This window comes from Atta cephalotes, assembly GCF_000143395.1.
Source record: "Atta cephalotes unplaced genomic scaffold scaffold00029, whole genome shotgun sequence".
Classification (NCBI taxonomy): domain Eukaryota; kingdom Metazoa; phylum Arthropoda; class Insecta; order Hymenoptera; family Formicidae; genus Atta; species Atta cephalotes.
In genome coordinates this window covers 3693192-3717612 of record NW_012130093.1, presented here as the reverse complement: position 1 = coordinate 3717612, position 24421 = coordinate 3693192, and the positions used below count along the sequence as shown (strand labels likewise).

Genomic DNA, 24421 nt, shown 5'->3' with positions numbered 1-24421 from the left:
CTTTCGGAGATACACTTAATGTAAGAAATGATGAAAAATTTTTCTTTGATTTATGCATTGTATGTAGTATATTTATTATGTATGTGAAATTTTAATCGTTTTTCTATTGTAGAAAAAATAAAAGAGAGATAGCCATTATTAAGAAAAATATGAATTGTTAGATTATTATGTTGAAACCGAGAACGTGATAATTAAATTATTTTATTTACAAAATTGATAATTGTACCTCTTTTGTGACAAAGAGGATAATTGGAATGGAAATTAAGGAATCCTCTAGAAAATGTTGCTTTATATGTATCAAAAATAATTCTCCGACTATCAATAATTAAAATTGTGTCAAGAAAATTCAATTTATTGTCAATGTCAACCTCCATAGTAAATTGCAACCGTGTATATAAAGAATTAAAAGTAAATATGTCATTGATCTTATCAGATGGAAATGCAAGAATGATATCGATATATCTGTAATAAAATAATGATTTTGTAATTTCATGATAGCAACTTCTTCCAAATCCTGTATTACAATGTCAGCAATGATAAGAGATAGCGGTGAATCCATTGAAGTGAACCCACCGAAAACTTGTTTATAAAACTTATTATTAAAGGCAAAAAAAGTAGAATTTAAAACAAATTTAATAGCAATAATAAATGCATCCTTTAGAATGCTTGTTTTTGTGGAAATATGTTCCATCTTTTCTCAATACTATTTAATGCCAAATCTATAGGTACATTAGCAAAGAAGGACACAACATTCAAAGAAACTAAAACATAATTAGAATCGAAAATCATACCATTTAATTTTTCTACTAGATGGAAGCTATCTTTTATATAACTGAGAGCTTGTGGTATGCTCTTAATGTTATATAAGTAAAGAGAAAAGTAATACATTATTTAAATAGTGGATTATTTATAGATACAATTATTTTCAATGGGTTACCAGCTTTATGAATTTTAGTCAATACGCTCTAGGAATATTGTGAGTGAATTCATCGATAAATTCACTGCCCTTCTCGTAAGTAATACATGTAGATCTTGAGTCATTTTTTTTGTCGGATCTCTTAATAATTGAATAAGAATCAACATCCGAAAAAATCTCCTTCATCTTTATATAAGAGTCTTTAAGAGTCTTCGAGAACAACAGTGACATTTCCTTTATTGGCATTAGTAATAAGTAAATTAGGATGATTGTTGATAAAATTTTATGTAAGATATAACCATTCAGAAATTTATTTATCAGAGAAATTTAGAAAAGGAAAATCATTATAAAATCTATTGAGAATTGGAATACAGTTATTTCTGACAAAATTGACAATATTATTTGGACGATCAGTTATACTATTTTCTATATATTTAATTAATTCAACCAGAATTTTTTTCTTTATTATCTTTGATAGAAAGATTAAATTTTTCACCTAATTGTAACAAGTATTGAACTTCTAGAGGAATATCAATGCTGCTCAAATTCACGAACCATTTGTCATATAATATATCCAAAGGGGACATAATTTTTGTTATATTTTTTGTTATATTTTATTATATTTTATATTTTTATTATATTTTATCTACAGGACTAAATTCATTTTTATACGTTATATTCTCTGATTATACAATATCAAAGGATTATTCAAGCTAATCAATGATTGACTACAATTATCTGACATTATTCAAACAATTTAATGATTGACTGCAATTAGCTATCATTAGTCATGCGACGACTTTTTCCAAGCTACATTGTGAACAGGATGATAATCCTGTTTTTATATTACCAGCGTTTATTAGAGAGAGCGAAATATAAATTTATATTATGTAGTGTTTGTAATATTATATGTTTTTAACATTGATAATGATCGCGATTAAAACGTTTGTTTGTTCATTGTTAGCACATTGTATTAAATCTTAACTAAAGGATATAATTGTTTTTTTTACTTATGTTCAAACTTCTATATTAATGATGTTTAATTTTATAAAATAATTTTTGGTTTGTAGCCCTTTTTTTATATTTTTTTATATTTTTTTAAATTTTATGAGCTTTATTACTAGACATATGCATTTCCTTTCTGACCTTCCGAAAATTTTCATCGAAAGAAACGATATCAATATTTAAAAAAAACTCTAATTTTACTGGTCTATTTAGCTATTGTCGCGCCTATTGCGTGCATCTGTTACTCTTATTCTCTACTATGTATCTTATTATTCATCTATTAGCTTGTAAACAGTTGCACCAATAAAATTATTATTATTATTATTATCATTATCATCATCATCATTATTATTATTATTATTATTATTATTATTATTATTGTTGTTGTTGTTGTTGTTGTTGTTGTTGTTGTTGTTGTTGTTGTTGTTGTTGTTGTTGTTGTTGTTGTTGTTATTATTTGGACCTCCTGTAACGTTTTTTATTATGCGCGCATTTTCAACTATTTCGGACTACCAATGTGTGTCATCGTCATTGGAAGTTTTTCAGCAAAAGACACAAATTGACATAAGAGTCCTATCCTTGTTCAATAATCAATAAGAAACAAAGAATAACTCTTACATCGATTTATGCCTCTAAAACTCCCATTATCACCGGCACTGATGAGATTATTGGATGCTTTCCATTTGGTGACACAATCGACACAAGTGTCGTTTTATCTTTTTAATTTATTAAAACTTACTAAAAGAAAGATAAAATGATATTTGTGTTGACTTGTGTCACTAAATGGAAGCACCCATTAAAGACCGTCAACCTTGGATAAATTTTCGTGACTATCAATGGGGCTTCGGGGATAATTAAAAAACATAATGACAATTAATTATTATTTATGACAATTAATAAAAATTTATGATTTTAACATAAATATTTCAATATTTTATTAAATTCGTGATTTTTATTATATAAATGCTGTATAAATAAGTACGTATACTTTTAATACTAAAATATCTTATGCAGGGTGTTCCATGTAATTGTGATCACGATTTTTTCACTCTTCTAATAATCTGACAAAAAATTATTTTGAATAAAAATTAATCCATTTTCAATCGGTTACACATTGCAATGTTAAAAATTTGTTTAAAAATGCAAAAAATCTTTTTTAGGTAAAAAATCAAGTTCATTGATTCTATGTGTCTAAATTTAAGATCATTTAAAAGTGATAATGTAGCAGATAATTGAATTCATCTTGAGATCAAATACAATATGAAGATTATAAAATCAAAAATGTAATGTTCTATTGATAATCAAACTCGGATGATAACATTAAAATCACAATTTTAAATAAAAATCCAGTATTATTAAGTTTTAAACATATATACATATCTACGAAACTAATAAATCACGAAATTAATACAGTATTATCAGTTTCTTATTCTTAATCATTTAAATTTTAATAGTCACGCGAACTTTCATAACGCCGGCCGTCTTTAATAATATCTCGTCGGTGTCGTCAGACATTCCGCGCATTCCTTTAATATCCCCTTTTGAAATTCTTTGCGCAAGGAGCACTAACGATATGATTAGCGAGCGCTGCGATCTGTACGGAAGAATGCTTCGATCAGTTCGAAACAAAAGTAAAGATCATCTGCTTTCCTTTTAGGAGACACAATCGATACGTTTAACACAAACACACGTCGACACACGTCGCTTTCCATTTACAATTTTGTTCAAACTCAACCAACACACTTCGCCTCTGCTAGAGAGGAGAATCAAAGTGTATCAAGTGCGATTTGACAAATTTAATGATATTATTGAGTTGTCCGGAAAGTTTGTGCCGATTTTTGGTAGATGGCGTAAGAACAGGTCTGAACATATCAGAACGATTGAAAACAAATGACATGTGTACATATCGTAAAAGACGATACTTCAGGCATACTTGGAAAAAAATTTGGTTGCGATATGTTAATTTTTGTCAATTTTATATGCCTTTGAATATGGAAGAAAACAAAGTACATTTTAGGCATTTAATGCTTTTCTTTTACCGAAAAGGCAAAAATACACAAACGACAAACAAGATATGCGCTGTTTATGGCGAAAATGCTGTAACTGAAAGAACTGTGCGGAAATGGTTTGCTAAATTTAAAGCTGGTGATCTCAACCTTGAAGATCAAGAACGCTCGGGTAGGCTCTCCATCACAGATGAAGATGAAATTAAAACACTGATCGAGAATATCCAATGCTATACAACACGTAAATTAGCAGAAATGTTGAATATGTCAAAATCCACCATCCACGAGCATTTTGTGAAGCTTGGCTACATAAACCGTTTTGATGCATGGTGATGCATGTCATGGGTTCCCCACGATTTAACGGAGAAAATCTGATGGATCGCATTTCCATTTGCGACTCGCTCTAAACGCAATGAGGAGACACCATTTTTGAAGTAAGTAGTGACGGAGAATGAAAAATCATTTACAATAATGTTGAGCGAAAAAGATCTTGGGGAAAACGGAATGAATCACCTTTAGCCACCCCAAAAGTTGATCTTCATCCAAAGAAGGTCATGCTCTGTGTCTGGGATTAGAAAGGGATCCTGTATTATGAGCTTTTACCAAACAACGAAACGATAAATTCAGAGAAGTATTGTTTCCAATTAGACAAATTGAAGACAGCAATTGAACAAAAATTTCCAGAAATAGCGAATCGAAAGGACATCGTGTTTCAGCAGGACAATGCGCGGCCTCATGTGTTTTTGATAACTTTCGATAAAAGTTGTTGGAGCTCGGTTGGGATGTTCTACCCCATCCATCATATTCACCAGATCTCGCGCCCTCTTTCCACCTATTTCGATCATTACAAAATTCCCTTAATAGAAAAAGCTTCAATTCTTTGGTCGAGGTAAAAAATCACTTAGAAAAGTTTTTCGCTGAAAAACCTGAGAGATTCTGAAAGAACGGAATTTTTTAAGTTACCTGAAAGATGGAGAAAGGATTGTAGAACAGAATGGCATATATAATTTAATAAATGTATACTAAAATTTAAATCTTCTGCGTTTCAATTTTCCTTCAAAATCGGTAACTTTCCGGACAATAAAACACATACGCAAACTAGTTCCAATCATTTCGTTCTATTCCTTGATCATCTTTGACTAAAATATTTTAAAAGATTAGATATTAAGAAGTTTGCACACATATCACGTTCATTTAAATGTGGCAAATTGTGTTAATTTGTCTCCTAAAAAAAAACAGCCTAATGCCAGATTTAATGCCCGGAATGAGCTTCATCTGTAATGATGAATGAAGCCCATTGGATAAAACATCAGGTTAAATTTAATCATAAGTTAACCAAGTAATGAAAAATAGAGCCTAAGTGTTTCGCAATGTCTTGGTAATAGTAAACTGATGATTGTCGAGTTTAGTCTCCTCATTTCCGATGTTGATAAAATTAGGCTCATTCGACGCGTTTTTGCACGAAATGAATGAATCTGACAAAAAAAATATCGCTCTGCTCTATGGATCGAGATGTTATATAATCGTTGAAGTTAACGACTATTCAGGTTAGGATATCTATCACATAAAGGGACATGAGAACATGTGAGTGAGACTAGAATATGTATTTTCTGCTTCAATTACACAAATTCTCTGCTTTAAAACACTTTCTTTGCTACAAGAATACAAATTATTTTCTATATTTTTTATTTTTACAGCAGAGAATTTGTTTTGTTGGTTAGGAATTTGTTTGCTTTAAAAACACAAATTCTGTACTTCTGTACTAAACTTCTGTACTAAAAACAAATTTTCTATTAGAAACAAAAATTATATAGAAAATAATTTATGTTTTTATAAAAAAGACAAATCCATACATTATCTGTTACGTATTTCATATTATTTTCCTCTTTTCATACGTTTATATGTTTCTAAAGTATAACTTCTTATTCAAATCATATAATATTATTTAGTTCTAATGAGAGATATTGAAGAAGTAACTTCATTATGTACACATGATGAGAATGATGAGATTTGGATGAATATTACATCAGTGATCAAGTAATGGGATTTCTAATGGTAATTATATTGTTACTATATATAGATATAAGTTATGTAGGATCGATGTAATGTGATTTAGTACTATCAAATAAATACGAGATTGTCAAAGTTAGATGTTTAGAGTAATACATCAATATGTATTTTAAATACAATTATCTCAAAACTATGATTGTGCGCCAATTACTTTCGGCCTTGTAACTCAATTAATTTGAAATGCTAATAAAATTCCTCGAAAGTAAATTAAAAATTATAAAACTCCAGTGGTACTATCTTTATTGTACCAAATAAAAAATAAAATCCAAGTAGTATTATTTTTATTATTTTTTTAACTCTAATATGTAGGGATGCACCGGATCATAAAATTACCGGATACCGAGCATCGGATATCTAATAGCTGAGAAAGCAATTTCTTCGATATCCGATTTTCCGAGTAAAAAAAAAAAGATTAAGAAAAGGCCTATAAGAAAAAAGATTGTTTTGCAACAATACATATGATATTATAGCATCATGAATATGCATACTTATTTCTAGAACATTTGTATAAGAAAAAAATCAGCAATTTAATAATATCAAATTTCAACCGAATACCAGATAATAATGATATCCGATCGGATAGTAAAAAAAGTGCCGAATAATACCAAATACTTTCCATGCATCCCTAATCATATGTATAAAAAAGATTTGATATCAACAATTAGCACCAAGTTAAATTCAAATTAAAAAGATAAAATCTGAACAATATTATTTTTATTATTTACTTAATTCTAATGACATGTATCATCTGTAAAAAAATTTGATATCAACAACTGAAAGTTAAATTTCACACTTTTTCTTCCAATCAAAATAGTAATCATTTATTTCTCTTTCAAAACGTTATTACACCATAAAATTGCGTGACTCAATTCAAGTATTATCATAAAGAATTAAAAAAGTACAATAAAATAAAAAAATTTGATAAATATATAGTTTAGGGAAGCTCCCCTCAATGAGGGAAGCCCTCCTTAACCTTGACATATGTTATCAAGGTCATTACCCTAAGTAACTTTGATAAAGTTTTAACCGTCGGACGTCACTCATTAAAAATAAAAGTTATAAATAAAAGTTATAAATAAAGTTATAAATAAAAGAAGTTTAAGAAATAACGTTACATTTCTACTATATAAAATTTTGATTCCTACCCCATCTCCCCTTTCTGCTTGCACGATTTTCACCTGAACTTTTATCTCACCTCTTCTTCTACTTAGCGGCACACGACTTTCACCTGAGAAGCGACTTCCACGTCACCTCCACTCCTGTTTAAGGGGGCGCGACTTCGTGAGATAGATCGTTTTAGATGAAAGTCATGCGCTCCCAAGCAGGGAGGGAGATGGGGTGCGAATCGCTTCGCGACTTGCGTAGAAAGTTGTAAAATATATTTTAAAGCAAAAAATTTCTGTTTTATATGATGAAAAAAGAAATATCATACATGTTATTTTTTAAAACTTCTTTGATGATTCTCTGATGATTAAAACTTTCTCACTCAGAATTATAATCTTGACAACATATATCAAGATCAAAGTCATTGGGGGTTGCTCCCCTAAACTACATATTTACCAAAAATTTAATTTTAATAGAAAAATTTTTTATGTAAAACACTTAACTGCTATAATAGATATCAAGATATAATGCAATATCTTACAAAAAAAAACATTAAGAGGTTAAATCAGTGTGACTAGCTATAAAAATAGATAATTTATAAGCGTGGATTGCCAAAGAAATAAAAAAGTTGCAAACTTATAGTTTAGTACCTTATTCAAATACACATTGAAGATATAAAATAAAATAAAAGGAAAAATAATAATCTTAACATCATTTATTAAAATGTTATAAAAGATCAATTTTTTTTCGCAATTTTGATGTCGATGATTCTGTCATATTGGATCGTATGAAACAAAAACAAAAAAATATTACTGAAGTGTATTCTCTAAGCATTGACTGAGGTTATTCAAAATTCATTAAAATTTAACTGAAAAACATTTTTTTAACTTTTGATTTGACTTTTGACATAAATATTATTAATTAATTTATTAGTATTTTGCAAAATAATAATGATACTGTAAAAATCTTCAGTCAATGTTTAGAGAATACTATAAGGATAATAAAAAACCGAAATTCAAGTCTGATGAATATACCAGGTGTATAAGCTTAAATTCGCTGTTTTTTAGTCAGAAAAACACATTTTTTTTCCTAGGAAGCAAAAACAAATTTATTCAAAGTATTTGCCCTCGCTAACTATATATTTTTCCCATCTTTCGGGCAATTTGCGTATACCACGCTAAAAAAATTCCTCATCTTTCGAGGCAAATCACTCATCAAGCCATTTTCGGACATCTAAGAATTGAAGTGCCGCTCAGCGAGCGCATGGCCCATCGACGAAAACAGGTGATAATCAGAAGATGCCAAGTCTGGTGAGTAAGAGAGATGGAACTCAGTTGAGTGTCTCCAAGTAGTTTTGGACCATTGTTGACGTGTGCGATGGTGCGTTGTCATGGAGGAAAATCAGCTTGTCATGTTTTTTCTGATAATGCGGCCTTTTTTCACGCAGAGCACAATGCAATTTGATCAGTTGTTGGTGGTAGCGGTGAGCCTTAACAGTTTCACCAGGTTTTAACAGTTCGTAGTAGATGACACTCTCCTGATCCCATCAAACGCACAGCATCGTCTTCCGTCCGAAGCGATTTGGTCTTGAGGAAGATGTTGATGGTTAGGCGGGATCAACCCAAGATTTCTTGCGTTTAGGATTCTGAAAATAGATCCACTTTTCATCGCCTGTCACAATCCGATACAGGAACTTTCTTTTTTGGCAAGCAGAATTTGGCATGTGTTTTGGCGTCGCTCCATCTGCCTATCGTTCAGTTCATGCGTCCCATTTTCCGATCTTTTGAACCTTTCCCATGGCATGTAGCCGCATGGAAATGGCTGCTTGAGAAACACCTAATTGCTCGGCAAACATTTTTTGCGATTGGGTATTATCCTCGGCTCCAAAAGAGCGTGCAATTGACAGTCCTCAACCTTCCTGGGCCGATTTTCACGCTTCTTGTCACTCAGATCAAAATTGTCGTCATTGAACCGGCGAAACCAATCTCTGCTCGTTGTTTCCGATAAAGCATTGTCGCCATAGGCCTCTACAAGCATTCGATGCGATTCGGCAGCCGATTTCTTCAAACAGAAAAACAAAGCTTCTCGCATATGCTTTTTTTAGCAAAAAACTAGACATGATTACGAAAGAAAAATGTATGTTGTTGTATGAAATTGCTAATGATGTGCACTGGTTAATGTTGACGATTTGAAACACATAAAAAAAAGTGTGTTGTGTCCAGAGTAGCTTTGTACGCTCACTAATGCCACTTATAAGCAAACAGCGAATTTAAGCTTATACACCTGATATCTTGAGAAACCTTCGACACCGTTTTAAAAAACAAGATTTCAAGAAAAACGCATTTAAAGTTTTACAATTTTTAATTTTTATAATGCAAATTTTGTAGGCTTTGTTTCGGAACTCGAATTTATACTTAGACCTTTTGTGCTACATTCTATAGATTTCAAACTATTTTTTAAAGTAAAAAAAGTTTTTTCGATTTTTAAAAAATTTTATACTAGTCTAACTTTTTAAATTTCATTTTTATTCAGTTTAACATTGAGATTAAATTCATTATTATTTTAAAATTGTTTTCATTATTTTTCCTATCCTATCTAAACAGCGCCAAGTATTTCACATATAAAATTTTTCTATTTAAAATTTTTCTATTAAATTTTTTTTATTTTGTACTGTTACTTTTTTAATTTTTTGTGACTCTTGAATTGAGTAAAGTCACGCAATTTTGTGATATAATAATAAAAAATTTTTAAACATAATTAATTGTTATATATTTCGCTGATAAGGAACTCCGTATTCGCACACACGTCGAATGCGACCAAGCACTCCCAGACACGCCGAAATGGTAACACATAGTTCGTGTAAAAAATTTATTTGACATGGAAATACAAAGCTGCGTTCAATTGCACGCAACATAATATGTAGTATTATTTTATTCTTGTTATTCACAGAGTGCATGAAGAATACATATCAGGAGACCAAACTTATGTGGACGATGCCGTCAAATTATGAGCCCAAAAGTGATCATCAAAATTAGTTCGATTTAGTTAATCGAGATGTCGCTTCCGTTCCATACCTAGAATGTACAAAGAGAGTAACGCCAATGCATGTGCCTAATATTGATTGATTTCGCCATTAAGTGTCCTTATTGTTAGGAAGTGTTAGTTAGGAAGAAGAATATTAAAGAAAGGAAAGTTTAGATGAGGAGATTAAGATGAGGAATTGCATCATACACACAGATACATTACATAGATACTTTAGAACACAAAATAGTGACTTCTGGCTAATTGGCGTCACTGTCTTTATACTCACTCAAATGACACCATCCTCGCAGTTTGCATAGTGAGTCGTATCAGTTTTACATAAAGAATAATCTCTTTCATGCAGTTTTAGTGACAATTTACATCTTCCTGTTACTGTCTAAACATAATATCAAAAAAATAACATCTTTATCTTTGGTTATTGTATATGATCGTATCCCAGCAAACGAGAATGGATTGAAATGAATTGAAATGAATTCAGATTTTCAGAAATATTGATTCACGAATGTTAAAATGAATGCTTTTCAATCCTGAATGCATTTTTATTCATTTATAGGAATTGCATGGAGCATATCTCTATACTTTTCAATCTAAAAATAATGTTAGCATTTTCTGTACAACACAAACAACATACAAACATTGTGAATACTGTTCAATTCCAAATTTTGAGTAGGAAATGCAGTTTTTTAATCCAATTGAATCCAATTGAATCTAATTGAATCCAATTAAATCCAAAAAAAGTATTCGTTATTTAAAATACGCATTCGGATAGAAAAAAATTTCAATCCATTTTAATCCATTCTCATTTGCTGGGATGTGAGCAAGCATATATGATATGATTTTGCGATTCGAATGCCTATCGAGCACGACCAATACTGTATTTCAGAAAAAAATGTGAATTTGGTCACATTTTCTGAAAGCCTAGTTCGGTTTCCTAATCTATTCTTCATAGCAGAATGTTAAACAAGGATAAAATGATATTATTATGACGCGCATAATGTATCATTGCACTCCGATACACTAGCGCGATGTTCACGATATCCAATGACAGTATACCTTTAGAATGAGAATATCAATAAAGCTATACACTCATTGGATATCGTGTGTCACGCGATGAACATCATGTTGGTGTGCCGGAGGCATTATTCGTGCAACGGAACGCAGTCTGAGACAGTGATGCCATTTCAGAGCCGGTTTACTACTATCGAGACTAACGCCATCAGTCGGCGGCCTAATCACACACATGCGACGTGCCGCGCGACCTACACAAGCATAAGTCTATGGCCATGTGCGCTCGCGTTTCGAGCGCCTTTGGCCAACTTTGTTCGAGCGTTTGGGCGTGCTACAAGCAAATGAGGTAGCGTTCCTCAGAGTTGTGAAGCGACCGAAAATATTTCTCAGCTGCTCGAGCATATTGAGGGGCAAGGGACATTTCAGGTAACATGTAATTTTTAATAAATTGTAGTAATAGTAAACCCCTCTCATTAATTCACAATAACATGAATCATATCAAAACTATTGTGGATTAATGAGAGGAGTTGGTTTATTGTTACTACAATTTATTAAAAATTACATGTCTAAAATGTCCTTTTGCCCCTCAATACTCGAGCAGCCGAGAAACATTTTCGATCGCTTCACAATTCCGAGAAACGCTGTCTCGTTCGCACGCCCGAACGCCCGAACGAAGGCGCTCGAAGCGCACATGAACATAAGCTTATGCTTGTGACTAGGCTGCCGACTAATAGCGTTAGTCTTGATGTCATAAACCAGCTCTGAAATGGCATCATTGATCTAAGGATGCGTTCCGAATTACGTATAAAGCACATGATGTTCGTTTTATTTTTTTTATTATTTAATGAATAACAAGGCAAATCATGCATCATGTGTAACTCAGAATGTACCCCAAGAGCGTGACACAATCAGTCTACGTTAATAATTTATCACTTTTGATCAGCGTAGAAAGAATAATTTATCATCCTTTCATTGTCCTAAAGATTGCTGCGCAGCTTCACAGTTCAAGGAGAGAGCCATACAGATAAGCAGGGGGCCGCAGCACAGACTCTTGCATAACGCACAATGCATAATGCATAAAGGAATCAACCAATCGAAATTTTTCTATTCCATGGAATGAGAAGAAAGGAAAGATTCGCTTATGCACTGTGCGTTATGCGTTATGCAAAAGTCTACGGCATAAGAGGCGACCTAGCTCAAGCACAACACTATACACACATGTAAATATATGTATATGTAAATATTTGTATATTTAAATATATATTCTTTTCATAATATTACATGCTTCCTTGCAAAACAGTAGTAATTATGCATATTAAGGCCGACTTTATAGATTTCAATGACTTTGACATATGTTGTCAAAATCAAAAGTGACATTCAACAGGTTTTAATTGTCGTTCATTATTCATTAAAAAGTTATAAAAACGATCAAAATTAAAGATTACTTCATTAAATCTAATTTTATTTTTAATATATTTGATTCATTTAAGTAGTAAAGCAAAAATTTAATATATATTTATTGTTTATTTATTGATGTAATCGACACATCTGTGCCATAATACTAAAAAATATTCATAATAAAATATTCTCTGCTATGTAGACACAAATTCTCTGCTCTAAAAACACAAAAATTATGGAAGGAAATAATTTGTGTTTTTTAAACAGAAAATCTGTTTCATCAGAGTAGAATCGTGTAACCCTCCTAAGCATGGAAGTGGAATCATGAGGGGAGTAGATCTCGCACAGAAAATCGTTACAAAATTGCAAAAAATTTGTTCTATTTATACAAGTAATTTGGTTAATAACTGTTTAACGAACAAAGAGCGACGGCTAAAATCTGTTAGTCACTGAGATCATGTCCTTGATAACATACGTCAATGTCATTAAAATCTTTGAGGTCGGTCTTAATATACATAATTATTCTTTGTTGATACTTTTGATTAGCGTAGAAAGAACAACATAAAATTTCATCTAATTCACAAAGAAGGCAGTAAAAATGACCAAAATTGAACCTGAATGGACACTTTTAAAATCTATGCAATTATTATTTTGAAAGTCCGTTCATGGAAAAATGTTTATTTATCCAGGAAAGCTTGGGAAACCTTCCAAAAAAAATAAAATAGGTCGTTTAAACGCTCTGCAAAGAAACTCATTTTATTTATTTGATAAAATGATAGGTTTCAAAATTAATAATTAATTTATATTTACAACAAAACTAATTTATATTTACATTTCAAGTTGGATCATAAAATACTATAACAATACATTACCAGAAAGACTTACAAATATACAGGGTAGTCCATTTAAATCGACTATCTGAAATATCTCGTTTATTTTGGATACAAAAAAGTTTCGAATGAAAGTGGATTAGTTTCGAGAAAAACGGACTTTGGTCATGTTGTTTTTTTTCTAGAAGCACCAAAAAGATATGAAGTTACTTCCACTTTTTTAAATGAAATTGTTTGATTTTTTTACACATATATGATTCTTCTAATTATTCTGCATATAAAAGTATTACATACAAAGTAATGATATTCAATAGTTTAAGAGATACTTTTCTTATTCTGGCACATATTGACATAAAATAACTCGCGAACTTTTTAATAATACTTAATACTTTTATGAACAGAATAATAAGATAAATTGGTTGGTATAAAAAAACAGTTTTAAAAAAATATAATAATTGAATAATTTTTTGAACAATACAAAAAATATATTGTAATAGGCTAATAAGAATCAGCAACGATAAACGGCGCAATTATTTAGTGAACAATCACTACTCAAATATTAGATTGATGTCTTCTTTATTTTAAATGTTTCGATTTTCTTTAGAGTCTTTCTCAGCAAATATACAAGTATAATTAACTCACATGTCCATAATGCCTAAATCACTGCCACTCGCAAATTGACAAAAATGCAGTGTTGTTAATCATCTTGAAACGTGAAGCATTGCACCGAAGCTTTGTTGAACATATTAAAACTTAAAAAGTAGAATTGTTAAAATCAAAGATCATACATTTTTTTGTGTGGACATAATGGGACTCGCATTCGTTTGGGAGCTCGGAAAATGAAGCAATGTTATTCCGTCACTTTGCCGTCACGCTCGGTCGCTCGGCACGGGTCACTGTTAGACCCTGATGACATTTCTGTAAATGCACATAAGTTTAAAAACAATTGCTCTCTACATTTAACAGGATTGAGAATGTCTTTAAGGAATACCTTAATACCTACATTATAATTGTTTTTTTATTTTTTGGTTTTTATTCTTTTTGTTATTTTTATCAGTTTTTGTTATTTTTATGTTATTTTTTGTTTTTATTTTTTATTTTTATTTCTATTTTCTGAAATATTTTCATATTTTATCATTTATTTTTAAGGGAAAATAATTTGAGTAATCGTATTAGAATATTTCTTAATCGATAGTTTATCTTTTTCAGAAAGCGAAATAAAACAGTGATACTTTTATATTGATGGCACTGTTTTAGCCGCAAAAAAACAAAGACAAACATGAAGTTGTAAACAAAAACTAGCAGCCAAATTTTCCGGTTAAAACAGTGCCATCAACACAAAAGTACCACTCTTTTATTCAGCTTTCTAGAAAAAAGAAATTATCGATTAAGAAATATTCTAATACCAACTCAAATTACTTTCCTCCAAAAATAAATGATAAAATATTAGATATGGAAAAAAATTCGTGGCGATTTTTTAAAATTAAAGTGTTTTTCTTAGAGTATTAAAAACAATTTATTTAAACCAAATATTCCATTATTTTCTATAATATTTTGCCATTTTTGGGACAGAGCCATAATTCCATCGCGATAGAACTTTTGTGATTTCTGATCGAAAAACTGCTTCAAGTGATTTTCACAGGCCTCTTTTCAAGCTAGCTTTACACCATTAAGAGAGTTCTGCAGAGACCTAAACAAATGATAGTCTGAGGGTATTATGTCAGGATTATACGGTGGATGCATTAAAACTTCCCAGCCAAGCTCTCACAATTTTTGCCGAGTTATCAAAGATATGTGTGGTCGAGTGTTATCGTGATGGAAGACGACACCTCTCCTATTGATTAATTCTGGCCGCTTCCTCTCAATTGCTTGTTGTAATCTCTGCAGTTGTTCACAGTAGAGTTTGGAATTAATTGTTTGATTGGACGATAACAGCTCATAGTAACGATTCCCTTCCAGTCTCATCACACACACACAACATCATCTTCTTCCTCGTCAATCCAAATTTTGCGATTGCTTGCGCCTTCTCTCCTTTCTTTATCCACGATCTTTTTCTAGTTGGATTGTCGTGATCCATTTTTCATCACCAGTTATCATTCTCTTCAGAAATGGCTCAATTTTATTCCATTTCAGTAGCGCATCACAAATATTAATTCAGTCCATCATGTTCCTAACACTCAACTCGTGAGGAACCCACACATCGAGCTTCTTTTTGTATCCAGCTTTGTGTAAATGATTTAAAACTATGGTCGATGCCTAGTTCCTTGCCAATCTCCACAGTGCTCACATGTTTATCACGCTTGACTTTTACTATGATTTCATCGGACTTTTCAGTGACTAGTCGACCGGAGCGAGATTCATCTTTCACATCGAAATTTCCAGCACGAAAGCGAGCGAACCATTTCCGTGCTGCTGATTTTGATAGAGTATCTTCACCATAAATAGCGCAAATTTTTTCACAAGCCTGTGCAACATTCTTGCCTTTATCGTAGTGATACTGCAAAATGTAGCGAATTTTTTCCTTATTTATTTCCATTTTCAAAATAAAATAACTTTTGATCCACTTCACCGATTTCAATCTTTTTCGGCTCAAAACAAAGATTAAAATGTCACTTTTTAAATGCACGTCTAGTATTGTCGATGCGATTAGTAGTTGCCGACTGCTGAGCATTTAATGCCATCTAGCAGGAAAAACCACTTTTTCCCACACCCAATATGAAAATATTCCAGAAAATAGAAATAAAGAATAAAAAATAAAAATAAAAACAAAAAATAAACAAAAAATAATAAAATAATAAAATATAAAATATAAAATAATAAAAATAACAAAAAGAATAAAAACTAACAAAATAAAAAAATTTTAAAAATTGTAATGCAGACATTAAGGTATTCCTTAAAGACAGTCTCAAATCCTCTTAAACTCAGTTAAACGCAGATAGCAATTATTTTTAAACTCATGTACAGAATATTATCAGGGCCTAACAGCGATCTATGCCGGACGACTGGGCTGAGCGTGATGGCGCGTCGGCAGAATGACGAAGCGACATTTCCTCACTTTCCGAGCTCTTACTCCCAAATGAATGAAAGGTATATATCTCATTATGATATATACCTTTTAGAGTAATAAAATAGAGACCCGGGGCTACATTTTGAGTTATATTAAAAGAAAATTGAGACTGATCTTTTAATCGCAGCCATTTAAAAAATTTAAAAACGAACAAACATCGTCGAAAATGGTCTAATCGAAAAAAGAATAGATATTTTCACGTGAAAAAGCGTTAAATTTTCTATAAGAAAATGTCAATATTTCATTTTCAAATTTGCTTTCATGCTCACTAACACGACAAATGAAAAACACTGCGGCGAAAAAGCCGAAAAATTGATGACCCTACAGTTCAGCAATCAGTTAGCCTATGGGTCTATTATTCGGCAGCCTTTATTCATCAAATTGTCAAGCTCAAGCATTATGAACAAAATCCTTCGCAAAATGGGTGGCTGACTAGAATACTCCATATGCTAGAATAAAATATAAAATATCTCGTTAACTATTTTTTTATATCACTACCTTAATATGTTTAAATGCAAAATAATTAGAGAATTATATTGTGTAAAAATCATACAATTCCATTTAAAAAAGTGAAGGTTACCTTCGCATCTTTTTGGTGCCTTCATCTAGAAAAAAACAATGTGACCAAAATACGTCCTTCTCGAAACCGTTCCACTTTCATTTGAAACATTTTTTTATATAAAAATAATAATAATAGACTCAAGAGATTAAATCTAATGATATTTAATAATGCCAATATGAGTCAACACAAGGTATTAGTGTGTGATATAATCAAAATTTTATCAAGCAATTGTGATATGTTTTGATTCTCGTTTTCCTCTTCAATAATAAATTGAACAAAAGCAATTACTTATTAGTAAGATCACATTATGATGATTGTGTCCAATCTTAACAGAAAGTTGTACTTTCAAATTGACAGATTTGCTATAGAATACAAATAAAATATTTTATTATTTTAACAGAGTCTTAAAGTAACTTAAATCACTTATATGTAACATCGAAAAAATATGGAATTATCAACCTATTCCGTTATTGAATTAAAATTTTACTGTATATGAACAAAATTAATTAAATATTAATTACTAGTCACTATTAAAATTATTAAGAAAAATTATTAAAAAGAATTAAAACTTACATAGCGAGTGTGAAAAACGATGTTAACAATTCAAACATTCAAACATTCAACAAATAAATAATGAGACGTTAAAAACATATAAAGTCACATTTGAAAAACAAAGTGCAATCGAAAATAAAGATTGACGATAATAAAATTAAGGTTGAATTTTTATGTAATAAGAAGGAAGAAGCATTATCTTTTTAAATAAATTCTCATATAACAGGTCAAAAAATAAAGTGTCATTTTGTAAATATATGTATACCATGTTTTTGTTTCTTTATGTAAATTTCTTTATGTAAGTTTCTTCATGTAAACGAACGGAGAGATAAGTTTTTTACGATATCTTTTATTCTGTTCGTTTCCGAAAAAATTAAAAACTTTATTAACAAGATCCCCGGTGTGGGCGTATACAGGTATCAACAGACTAAATAAATTCATTATTCTGAAGGATCTGCTGCCTGCATCATCTAATGTAGTTTATAGAATAGACTGCAGAGACTGTGATGCCTTATACGTCGACTGATAGATGTCTAAAAATGATGTCGGAATAGACATTATATTAACAGAAATACGACTCAGACTTTGTTACGGAACATAGAATAGAGATATCCCATGATTTTGATTAGGACAACATTAAAATATTGGACAAAGAAAAAATCTTAAATAAAAGACTATTGTCAGAAATGATTTACATAAAGAAACAAAAATATGATATAAATTTACGAAATAACACTTTATCTCTTGACTCGCTATATGAGAATTTATTAAAAAGATATAGTACTTCTTCTTTCTTATTACATAAAAATTCAACCTTAATTTTATATCGTCGATCTTTGTTTTCGATTGCGTACTTTGTTTTTCAATTGTGACTTTGTTTTAACGTCTCATTATTCGTCGAGCACGAATTGTTAACATCATCTCGCTATGTAAGCCCTTCTTAATATTTTTCTTAATAACTTTAATAGATTAGTAATTAATATTTAATTAATTTTGTCACATACAATAAAATATGTTCACATACAATAAAATTTTAATTCAATAACGGAATATTTTAATTCAATAAGTCATCCCATGTTTTTCCGACTCAATGTTACATATAAATGATTTAAATTACCGTGTATCTTAAATTATCTTAAGATAAAATTCTCTGTCAAACTAATAAAATATTTTATTTATATTCTATTGCAAATCTGTCGATTTGATATACCATTTTTCGTTAAGGTTGGACACAATCGTCATAATGCGATCTTACTAATAACAAGTAAAGAAATGTACAAAATTTATAGACTCCTTAAATTAATACAATAAAAAATAATGACAAAATACAAATGGGCGTTAGGAGTCAGCGTTGAATATTATATTGCGCAATGCTAACTAACATCTATTAATATATCTCAAATTCAATTTTGTTTGGCTCACTAGCGACAAAAAATTACCGCTTATCACTATAAAATAAATCTGTCGAATTGCGTCTCGCACAATCATAGTTACCTCCAATAATGCAGCCACAGTGGAAATGTGGTGAGATAACCATCTTCAACATAGTCTAATGTTGTGCTAACCAGTTGCTTAACTGAGTGGAACAGATAATGGAACTCAAGCTAATAATTGCAACAAGATATTTTTGAATAGATGGATATTAATTTGCGTATATTAATGTATGCTAGTCAAAAACTTACCTCATCTCCAACAACGATCGCATGCGGAGCATCATCAATCCAAGCATTATCAATCCATTATAACAAATTTAATCATGATGTCAAAGTCAGATTGAAAAATAATTTAAGTAACATAAAAGAGAGTCATGTTCTGATGTTAATCACATAATACTCGTTGAATACAAAAAGAGATGTGTCGCGCGAAGAAAACGTCATGGAATTTATGAAGAATATAGAATATAGAAAATATTAGGAAATTATAGAGTTCTGTGTATTATAATGTGAAAAATCATTCATTAAAAATCATCAGTAACTTACTGTCTTTCAAATCTAAAAATAATTCGATACATCACAGGTTAACTAAATTAATACAATGTACGAAACAATTTCTCAAAAAGAACTGAAATATTATTTTTACAAAGGCTGACAAAGGCAACATAACGATAGCACTAGAAAAAAACTCTTACACTGAAAAATGTTATACTAATAGATGAGAAGATATATTCAAAAAGATCCTAGTAATAAAATCAAGTAGTTTGAGGAATTTCTCATCAGGATGGAAAAAATCCGAATTTATCTCTGGTCACACATATAAAAAACTTTACTACTATGTGGCAACTACTTTACCCAGAGCTTCTTTAAAGATTCACAAGTCAAATTGTCCATTTAGAATTATTATTATCTTGACAATGGACAGTACCTTGTATAATTTGGCTACGTTTGTACATGGTTTGATTATCGATAGTATCAAAAACTCCAAACCAATGTGAATAACAATTGACTTGATCAAAAAATTGAATAATATTCAAATTAAATCAGATTTTAGCTTGGTGTCACTAAATATATAATAGTATCTTTATTTACAAATATCCCTATGAACTTAGTGAGGGATGCTCTTTCTAATAGATGAAGTTACATTGAAAAAAATTGTAAGATACCGAAAAATGAATTCTTGAAGATGATGCATTTAATTTTGGATTCTATTTATTTTACTTTCGATAATCAAATTTATAAACAGACCTTTGATACTCCGATGGGTTCGCCATTATCATCTATTATTGCCGACTTAGTCAGCAAGATGTGACTAACATCAGAACGAACATGACTCTCTTTTATGTTACTTAAATTATTTTTCAATCTAACTTTGACATCGTGATTTTTAAAAAATTTATTGTAATGGATTGACGATGCTTGGATCCACAATTAATGTATGTTGGCCAGCATACATTAATTACGCAAATTAATATCTATTCAAAAATATCTTGTTGCAATTATTAACTTAAGTTCACTATCTGTTCCACTCAGCTAAGTTGATTGGCACAACATTAAACTACGAAGATGGTTATCTCTCACCACATTTTCACTGCGTTATTGGAGATCGGAATTACGATTGTGCGAGACGCAATTCGATTTTATAGTGCGTAATTTTTTTATTATCAATAACTCAAAAAGTGAGCACCGAAAACAACAAATTAAATTTATGTATTAATAATTAGCATTGCGCAATATAACATCCAGCATTGATTTCTAACTCCCATTTATATTTTGCTGTTATATTTATTGAGTTTATTTTTCATTAATTTTCATGACTTATTTTCAAAATAACATTTATTTAACGTTTATTAAATGTTTTCTAAACGTTTCGTAATAAATTTTACGTTTTGATTGATACGTTTTCAAAATAAGATTTTTTAACTTTTATTTAACATTTATTAAATGTTTGTTTTACGTTATTTATTTACTTAAAATATGATTAAAAAAACATTTATTTAACGTTTATCTGACGTTTATTATAAATGTTAAAAAAATTTTGTTTTCTAAAATTCAAATTAATAAAAAACGGGTTGGAATAAAAAAATAATAACGGAAGAGAAATTAACCCAATATAATTGCGTTAAGTGGACAATTAGAACTGTATACATCGACAATTGTAAGTAGCATAATGGATAAAGTATCAGACTCACAATCATGAGGTCCAAGTTCCAAATATCGATAAGTAAAAAAGATAAAAATATAATAAAAAAATTACAATTAATTAATAAAAAACGTTTTTTCAAATATTTTTTTCCCCATTGGGTATGCTTTAAAAACATAAACTCCTTGTTAAAGTAATGAATTTGTATTTTGAAAGCAGTAAATTTGTTTAAAGCAATGAACCACTGTTATGACAGATTTCCTAACCGGAATAGTCGTCAACTTTGAGGATTAATATCTCGCGGAGCAGAGTGACACTTTTTCTTGTCAAATCTTTATTTTTACGCAAAAACGCATCGATTTGTGTTTTTGAGATAAGCGGAATCTTCTTAATATTTACCTTTGTCACTATTGTACTATAACCAATCAATCAAGTAGAACCAAAATGGCGAATGAGAATTTCACATTTCTAGTGTCTTAGTATACACTAGTTCAGCCACAGAAAATAGATCTTGTACAAATAATGCGAATGTTTACAAGATAAAACGATAAAAATATATAAATGATAGTAGGTCTATATAGAAAAATATTTTGTACTATCATTATCTCAATGAAGAATATTTTTAACAATGAAATTGCATTAATACTTCATCTTCATTACAAGAATCTAATATTTCCATATAAACAATTTAAGACGCATTTTTATTTTGCACTAGTTTTCTTATTCCTTGTTTGCACGCTTACACTCGTCAGTTCTGGATTGCACTATAGTTTAGTTTAGTTCTAGTGCAATCCTCGTGCAGGAACAGAAAATAAACCTATTAGTATTAGTAAATAAACCTATTTTAAGAGAGCGGTTATTTTATTTTATATAATTATATATAAACTGTAAACTTTTTGTATTTGGCAAATATTATCAAATGATAACTCTACGTATAAATTAAAGAATAATATTTTTTTGTTTTTTATATAAAATTGAATGTCTTCCCTTTCATTTTTATGCGTCCTTTAATCATAAAAATCAAAATTTTACTTTTCTGAAAAGCTAATTCAAAGATATAAAATAAAAACAATGTTCATAATTGATTTCATTTTAGAATCTCTTTAATTAGAGACTGAAACAGGTTTAATTAACTTTAAAGAAGTTTGAAAAAGTTCCTTCATTGAGAAACATCCGATATATACAGAATATCTTTCATTCTTGCCTTTACCTAATGATCTGAACATTTGATCCATTTCTGCCAAAAGACTTGGACCAAAATCAAAATTTAATGTCTTATCAAATTTTAACGGACTATCTTGATTTTCTTCATCACTGATTTCGTGGTATTCATGGTCAGCTCCAAGAGTATCAGCATTACTATCTATATTGGATGTCATAGCTTGCTTGTTTGCGTTGTTGCCGGTAGCATGGCATATCTCCGAATTCATATCAGACCATAGGCTCTCTAAATAAACATATAATATAATATTATATTTTCAAAGTAATACAAAATTGATTATTAAAATTAAATATAACTAATATTTGACTAATATTCTGTTTTTTATTTTAAAATCATTTCCTCATTCATATAAATTATGTCTGTTTAATAAAATTAATCATACTACTTTTATAAATAAATCTATACGTACACACAGAATATCCGATAAAGATCGTAACAACAAATTAAGAGTAAATTATTTTTTAGACCATTTTGAAATGAAAATTCTAATATCAAAATAAACGTGCGAACTTCAGGCGATTCGCTAACTTTAAATGCCTATAATTTAAAAATTGTTATAGCCTTATTTTGTATTCGAATTTTCATCTGTATTCGAATTGACATCCTGTATATGCAATCAATATAAAATCAATATAAAAAATAGATTGGTAAAAATCATTGATTTTTGCTTTCAATCGGGAAGCGAAACGTGTATATATGTTTTATAATTTTTGGAGAATTACATAAAATAATTAGTTTTCCATAAACATGAAAGAAACATGTGTGAAAATGTAAAAGTAAGTAAATAAGCATACAATTTTTGCCATAAAAATGAGACGTAAAATAATCGTTTTTAATGTTTAAACTTTCAAAAACCATCAAATTACATTTTGTTGTAATAAAATTGAAATAGAAAAGGATACAGATAATGCGAACATTCGAAGGATGTAAGACGAGAGTCAGATACACGCGTTTTGCATCTTCCCGCCTTCTTAAACTCGAAGCTCTTAGACCCGATTACCATTCACATTTTTATATACATACATTCCCTTCATGTTTATGGAAAACTGATTGCTCTATTTTACTCAAAAACTATGAAAAAACATACACATTTTACTTTGCGATTGGGGACAAAAATTGACGACATTTACTCGTTCTTCTTTCGTAATTATTTATAATAAGGTCTCTTCAAAATTTGTTAAGTTTTTTTTCTTGCAATCTCTTGATAAAAAGAATTCTTTGTTGCGATTTTAATGATAATTAATCATGGGAAGTCGAAAAATATGTAACCTACCTTTTTTATAATTATTCACTATATAAAATAAAAGATAAAACTGAAAATAAGGGAAATCTCCTCCAATGATCTGGACATATATTGTCATAACTTTGAGTAACCTTAAGAAAATTTTAATCATCGTTACTCATTAAAAAAAGTTATTAACAAAAGTTATTAACAAAAGAAGTTTAAAACACAATTCTTATTTCTGCTATAAACAATAAGAATCCCGCCATCTCCTTCTCTTTTTAGGTGAAGACTTTCCAAATGAAATGAGATCCACTCTACACTCTCCTGCCTACGGACGTCCGATTTTCCACGCAAAGCGAGGTCTACTCCACGACTTCCTAGGTAGAGTAGAAAATAGAATGGATCTCACTTCGAATGAAAAATCGTTACAAAATCATAAAAGATCCTAAAACATTTTTTATGAAAATGAGCTTCCTGTCAAATTGATGATGAAATATTGATATGATGCAGATTTTGGCTCATTGACCAAAAATCTCAATAGTCACCAGGCCAAGCAATCAAAAGTTTTAAAATTACAACGGCTCAAACATTCAAAATTAATTCCATTATCAGGCGGCATGACGTATGTTAGGCGCACGAGAGATTTAATTTAATGTGTTTTATCCTTTAAGGAGAGAGAGAGAGAGAGAGAGAGAGAGAGAGAGAGAGAGAGACGCGTAGGAAGTAATACTAAGTTCGGTACGGACACTGACAGATACGAATAACTTACTTAACTTAAATTTACGTACGAAACGTAAAAATTAAAACTTACCTTTTAACAAGTAAATTAAAGTAAGAA

General features: G+C 30.2%; 1 protein-coding gene across 1 annotated transcript in view; it reads right to left on the bottom strand.

The window, feature by feature from the left end:
- Positions 1–24421, bottom strand: part of LOC105620829 (tyrosine-protein kinase PR2) — a gene marked incomplete at its 3' end in the record, with an annotated part of 223345 nt that overhangs the window by 164482 nt on the left and 34442 nt on the right. Inside the window, exon 3 of the mRNA XM_012202305.1 lies at positions 22347–22583. Coding sequence (XP_012057695.1) covers positions 22347–22583 — 237 coding nt within the window. The remainder of the gene's footprint in view (positions 1–22346; positions 22584–24421) is intronic.